The 6,960-nt window shown below is 34.2% G+C and overlaps 1 protein-coding gene across 1 annotated transcript; it reads left to right on the top strand.

The window, feature by feature from the left end:
* The first annotated feature begins 807 nt into the window (after positions 1-807).
* Positions 808-3,153, top strand: LOC107779100 (uncharacterized). Its single transcript, XM_016599445.2, has 2 exons — positions 808-1,016; positions 2,385-3,153. The coding sequence occupies exons 1-2, from the start codon at positions 867-869 to the stop codon at positions 3,027-3,029; spliced, it is 795 nt and encodes a 264-aa protein (XP_016454931.1). The 5' UTR covers positions 808-866; the 3' UTR covers positions 3,030-3,153.
* The last annotated feature ends 3,807 nt before the right edge of the window (positions 3,154-6,960 follow it).

Raw genomic sequence — 6,960 nt, 5'->3', positions numbered from 1 at the left:
CCTATGGGATATTTTCCTGTGATAATATAATTCTCATTGATTATTCTTAGGTTTCAAAGTTATAAGGTCAAGAAACTAATATGCATAATTTGAAAATAAACTCTTCTTGAAAGTAAGAGAAAGTACAATATCCTTTCTGAAAGTAAGAGAAAGTAAAATATCCTTTCTCCACCATTAACAAATACTTATTCTACTCGAAATCTTGCTTCTAGCTTTGGGCACCTTTATTCTACTTCCTTTATTCTGTTTACCTTGTGTCCCAAGACATTGACTCATTTGTCTTCTTTCTTAAATTAAATGCTCACCTTGGGAATCAAAAACTTCTTTCGAATAAAGCATTTCCCCCTATAATAGAATTTACATAAGCGAAATCAAATTAGCCGAACCAATGTACTAAAGAATCCCTTAAGGGCTACTAAATGATTAAACCAAAGAAATCCCTTGGAGCTCGGTTGGTACGAGAAATAAGAGATATTAATTTCGAAATTAAATTTAAAATGAATTTATCTCATGTTTAATTAAAATAAAATTATGATATAACCAATCTCAAAATTAGTTATCCCCAAATTATAATGTTATTTTTATTCCTATATAATAGTGGAATAATAATTTAGGGATAATTAATCCTAACTTATTTCTCGGTCAAACGGCCTCTCAAGCGATGCATTGAATATAGGAAAGTTCTATCCAACTACTTAATCTCCACGTGTAAAGGTCAAACCTACAGTACTTCACCAATCAAATGCAAAAAGCAACACGGAACACCATGTATTTTTTTTCCCTACAAGTGCTTTATATCTATAAAGGGAGCAATGGTTTCAGATCTTCATTATATCAGTGAGAGAAAAAGAGGAGAGTAAAAAAGAATGGCAAAATTGTTTATTAAGCAGGCACAACAGTATTCAAAGGGCAGGCCAAGTTATCCTGAAGAATTGTTCAATTTCATAGCTTCAAAAACGCCTTGTCATGACCTTGTTTGGGATGTTGGCACTGGTAGTGGCCAGGCTGCTCAATCTGTAAGTCTCTCTAATTCCTTTCATGGCTTCATCCCCACACCCACCCTCCTATAAATCTGCTAATTTCTCTAGGTAAAGTGGCGACGTCAAAAATTTCGTTAAGTGTGTTTAAAATTTAATATATATATATATATATATATATATATATATATAAGTATGATGATGAATATAATCAGAGTATAATTTTTGGGCAAAGGTTATTCAACTGGCCACCCGTCGATCGTTGTAGCTCTGTCACTGCCTATGTAAGAGAAAAGGGTAGTCCGATACACTAAGCTTCCGCTATGTGTGGATCCGGGAAAGGACCGGATCACAAGTGTCTAATGTATGCAATCTTACCCTGTATTTTTGTAACAAATTATCCTCTTGATCAATTGACAACAACTTTATCAGTTACGCCAAAACTAATTCTACGCCTGTGCAAGAGAATTGACCGCAAAATGTAGACTTTTGTGCACAATCATATAATACATAGTTGCTTAGAAAAAAGTAGAGACCTCTTTTTCTTAGAGAATGACACGATGGTTTCACTTTTTCCAAGTCAGTCCATATATATATATATGTGAAAACAAGAAATCTTGCATTTTTAACTTTAACTTCTCACTGAAACAGGATTGTTAGAGTTTCTAGACTGTTGAGTTAAGAATCAATTCATTATTACTCCCTCCGTTCCACTTTTTGTAAACATATTTTTTTTTGTCCGTTCCAAAGAATGATCTCTTTCTAAATTTGGAAACAATTTAGCTTACACTTATAATTCTATCATTAATGAGAAATTTTTATAATCATACAAATACTCTGAGCCCCTTTTTTAATTTGTTCAAGATCACAAATTCCAAAAGTCTTCATTTTTTCTTATACTTTGTGCCCAGTCAAACATGTTCACATAAATTGAAACGGAGGGAGTATGATATAGTACCAAATCTAAAGTAGCCATTTTACATATCTAGATAGTTACTTTCTCATAATACTACAGTTAGAAGTGGGGACGCCAAAATTTCCCCGAAAGTATTCAAAATTGAAAGAAAGTAAAAATAAATTCATGTTCAGTATATGTTATACACCTCTAAAACTTAAGATTTTATCTATATACACAGTATAATATTTCGATGAAGGGCGGTCAATAGACTACGATTCGGATAGTGTAGCTTCGCCCCTTATAAGAAGCAAATAGTTCCTCTGTTTCGATATCTTCTACTACGTGAAGAAATGTGAATACATGATGAACATTGGCTTATCTAAATTTTATGTGAAGATGGCTAAATGTTGCACTAATATACTTCAGAAAGAGTTCAAAAACACACATCCAATAGTGTTTCGACATTTTTTTTTAAAATCTAAATGCTCTTATATTATTGTTTCCCTTAGTTGGCTAAGCTCTACAAGAATGTGATAGCCACAGACACAAGTCCAAAGCAGCTTGAATTTGCAGCAAAGGTTCCGAATGTTCGATACATATGTACCTCTCCCAAGATGTCAATGTCCGAAATCGAAACCAAAATAGGAGCAGAGTCAAGTGCAGATTTGGTCACAGTAGCTCAAGCAATGCATTGGTTTGATCTTCCAACTTTTTATCAACAAGTAAAATGGTTACTCAAGAAACCAAATGGAGTAATAGCAGCCTGGTGTTACACTGTGCCTGAAGTAAACAATTCAGTGGATCCAATTTTCGAGAAATTTTACACAGTTGATGCTGGACCTTATTGGGAATCTCCAAGAAAATTAGTGGATGAAAAGTATAAAACTATTGATTTCCCATTTGAGCCTGTAATTGGTTGTGATCACAATGGACCATTTCAGTTCAAGATTGAGAAAGTGATGGACTTGGATGCTTATTTCACATACTTGAAGTCATGGTCAGCTTATCAAACTGCAAAAGAGAAGGGTGTTGAGCTGTTAACTGATGATGTAGTTGGCAAATTCAGAAGTGCTTGGAATGAAGATGGAGAGAGCCAGAAAACCGTGTCTTTCCCAATTTACTTGAGGATTGGCAAAGTTGGAAATTTGTATTGAAAGTGAAATCAGTATTATTAATTTCTCAATTTGTTCATTAGGGAATTTAGAATCTGCAATTGATCATCAATTTTGTACTTTCTGCTGGTCGTTTTTTAATAAAGTGTTTTAGTACAAATTAAAACATCTACTTGTATTGCACAACAAACGTATAAGAATTGATGTTACTGGATACAATCTAAACTCTTAGCTCAAGAGATGGAGTTATCTTAGCATAAGAGATGGATGATAAAGTTACGGCCGACGAGCGGTGGTCAGTTGGACATCCATTACAAAAAAATATACTTTGTCCGTAGGATCAAACATTACCTTTTATACACATATATTAAATCTTAAACGCACTTATTGAAATTCTTGACTTCGTCATTGATGGACTCCTACTAAGCTCTTGGGTTCCTGATATTTGTCGAAAAATACATATATTTAACCATTGTTGTCTCACATTCTAGTACTTTTAATAGTCTTTTGAGTATTAATCATATTACTTTGTGCTTAATATTATATTTTAACTGTGTAGGACTGAAGCGGTGTGAAGATGAAGAAATTTGGAGCAAAATTGAATAAAATGCGGAAAAAAAAAGGAAAATAAACTAATATAAAAAGGAGAAAAATGGGGGGGGGGGGGGATTTGGGTTTTGTCCCCCAAGTGGAAGACAACAAAAGAGAAAGTTACAATTTAAAGAAAAATTAAAATAGAAACGTAAAAAAGCGTACCGCCTCCCGGGCCACGGCCAACGCCTAGCACTGGTCTGGATGTTGTGGTGTGCGATTTTTCCTACTTCGCCCGGGACAAGGTTATTTTGACCCAAGACTTCTCTCAACTCGTATAAAAGTAAGTCTAAACCTAATTTGGAGGGGATCGAACATACTTTGAAGGAAATTTCACGTGGGAGAACACACACCACGTTTGAAGGAGACTTCTAATTAGTTTTTCTTCTCTTCTTTTCCTTTAATCTCATAGGTTATTAGTTCTAGCGTTGTTGGGTGCTACATGAATATTGTAGTTTGAAACTTGAATTGTTCTTATTATTTTATCATATTGATTTGTTTATTCAATCTTGCGCTTAATTATTTGATTGATTGATCACCAATTGAATACTATCTACGAATCTAGGATTGAACTCGGGAGAGAAAATTCTAGATTGCATATAAGATTGAGTAAAGCAAGATCTTAACTTCGAGGGAGGGGTAGATTTGCGGTTAGGATAGGAATATACCTAATCGCCTTGCTTGATTATTATACAGGAATTATTAATGCGTTCTTATTAATTCTAATTCCATAGGAATATTGGCGTTAGATTAGCTTGAATAGGCGAGTAGTACTTCGGGAGAAGGCTACGAGCAATATTAACCTTGTCAACCAATAAACCAGATAAATTAATTAGATGATTTAAGTGGAAAACTCAACGAGATTGTTAGCTAACCCATAGCTCTAGAATATTCACTGACATTGAATTCGTCTTTAAGCTTGTCGTTATTTTCTTTAATCTCTTAATTTGTTACTCTAGATTAATTTTAGTTAAATATTCGTACGTTAGGATTTGCTTGAATAGATTAATTATTTGATTTAATTTAGTTGATAGTTAATCACAAGTCCCTGTGGGTATGATATCTGGACTTACAAACCTATATTACTTGTCGACCACGTATACTTGCGTGTGCGTTTGGGAGCAATATATTTTTGGCGTTGTTGCCGGGGACTTAGAAATTAACAATTCTACTAGATTAGATTTTTACTTTTTATCTATTTTATTTTAGTGTAGTTAGTAATACATTTTTTTTCATGACATCTTTGAACGAAAAGTGTTGGGATAGTAAGTATTCTTGTTTTTGTGATCCTTGTCTATATTGTAAAGGACCCCACTTGTGGCAATATTGTAAAAATATTTCCAGGACCGAGTTGTGTGTACCATCTCAATCCTGTAATATTTGTGGTGAAAATTAGAAGAATTGTCCTAAGTGTTGTTATCCTACTCCAATCCATTCTTATGTTGATTCTAATAATTCTTATGAGTTTGACAGGAGTAACGAATTGGATGATGTGGAACATGATGTTCGCATTCTTGATATGCACATGAAATTATTAGATGAATATGGAGGTTTTCGTGAGAAAATTACAAATGAGATGCAACACTTTATAGAAGGAGCTAAACTGGGACAAGAGATCGACCAATTTGGCAAATCTATTCGCGACTTGGAGGCTCAATTGAGTGCAAAGGTTGATGCGTGTAACGCCCAACAATTTAGTGATGAGTTGTGTGAAGTTGAAAAAGATCTTCTAGGCCAAATTGATGAGCTAAACGATAGTACCAATCATTAGACCGTACTTTTGTTGATGATGCTGCGGTTGAGGAAGTATATATTATTGAGGATGTCAAAATTTATGCAGTTTTGGAGTCGGGGCGTGTTGGTCCTGATTCTAATCATTTTTCTACATTATGTTTGGATGGAGACATGGAGATCGAGCCTTTGGAGAGATGTATAGATAAAGAAAAAGACCATTATATTCTAAAATTTGCAACACCAAAAAGGCAAAATAACATTCCTTACTTAAAGACCAAGAAGTGCAAGAGTATGAGCATGGAGTCAAAGGCAATAGGTGAGTGCAAAAGTGAGCAGGAGGTTGAAACTGCGTGTGGGGTACCCGCACGAGGGATCATACTTGGGAGAAGTCTGAGTATCCCTTGAGCTGCTAATACTTTGGCCTTTGGCCTACCAGGGAGTCTCTTTTACCTTCTTGTTATTTATAGTGTGCATTGAGGACATTGCACAATTTTAAGTGTGGGGTGGGGAGATTGTTTGGGTGATTTTCTGTGCTATCTTAGCTTAGTTGTAGTACTCGTTCTTAGTGTAGTAATTTTTGTTAAAAAGAAAAAAGAAAAAAAAGAAAAATTTGAAAAAACAAAATCAGAATTTTTGGACTTTTCCCGACGATGGATTTTGTGGATAGATTTCTTGAGGGATTAAGGTCCAATAAAAAAAATATAAAATAATTTTATTTTTGTTCTAGTTAGTTTTATTTAGGTAATAATCCCCCTTGGGTTTTCTTTGTGCATCAATTCTTTTCTAGGGGATGTAACTTGAACCGAGTAAACTTTTTTATTTTGAGGATTAGGATTATTTTTAGGAGAAGAAAAAGAGGAAGAAGAAAACTTTTGTGCCTTGTGTGATACTAGCATATTTAGGCCTGAGCTTGAGTAGTACTTTTTTATGAGTGCTTGAGTAATGAATAAAATAACAGACTTTCTGACACCTAAGCTCAGGGGTGTGACTCTGTATATAACTTATTCTTATTTTGCCGTTCGCTATGATCCTGTTTGTCTTAGAGTAGAATTGATCCATCTTGATTGATACTTGTGCCATGTGTGGTGATGATTTCTTACATATATTCCATGTTCTGCATCTTAGTCTAGAACTTGCCCTGCATGTTATTAAAGTGAAATAAAAGTGTTGCTCTGTTTAGAAGATGAGAATAGGCTTTCTTTGATATGTCTTGTGAATTTTAGTCTTTTTCAGATATTGTACCACTAGTTAGCCCTTTGAGCCTGTAGCCTTTTATTTGGATCCCGTATTTTTTTCTTGATTCTTTTGTTGAATCCTTAGTTTTTGCACCCTACTTCCTTGAGCAATGTTGCTTAGACTGTGTTATTAATTGATAAATTTGAAGAAAGGGATGATTAAGTAAAAATTGGTGACCAATGATAGCTGAAAAGCGTTGAAAAGGCCATCTTGAAAAGAATGTGACATGAAAAAAAAATTGCTTTGAAAAAAAATGAAACATTCAAGATATGAGGGAAATACTTGTGAAACAATTGATGAAGAAAGGGCTGAAAAATAAAATTAAGAAATGAAAATAATAGGTGAGGAAGTCAAAAAAAAAGTGCAAAGTGCTTAGGGAAATGTAAGTCACTACTATATAATTCTCCTACCC

Source organism: Nicotiana tabacum, chromosome 12, assembly GCF_000715075.1.
Source record: "Nicotiana tabacum cultivar K326 chromosome 12, ASM71507v2, whole genome shotgun sequence".
Classification (NCBI taxonomy): domain Eukaryota; kingdom Viridiplantae; phylum Streptophyta; class Magnoliopsida; order Solanales; family Solanaceae; genus Nicotiana; species Nicotiana tabacum.
The sequence above is the reverse complement of the archived record's forward strand: the minus strand, read 5'-3'. Positions and strand labels throughout refer to the sequence as shown.

Coding starts and splice junctions, on each gene's coding strand:
- LOC107779100 (XM_016599445.2), top strand. CDS start 867: ATGGCAAAATTGTTTATTAAGCAGGCACAACAGTATTCAAAGGGCAGG. Junction 1,017..2,384: donor GTGGCCAGGCTGCTCAATCT/GTAAGTCTCTCT, acceptor TGTTTCCCTTAG/TTGGCTAAGCTCTACAAGAA.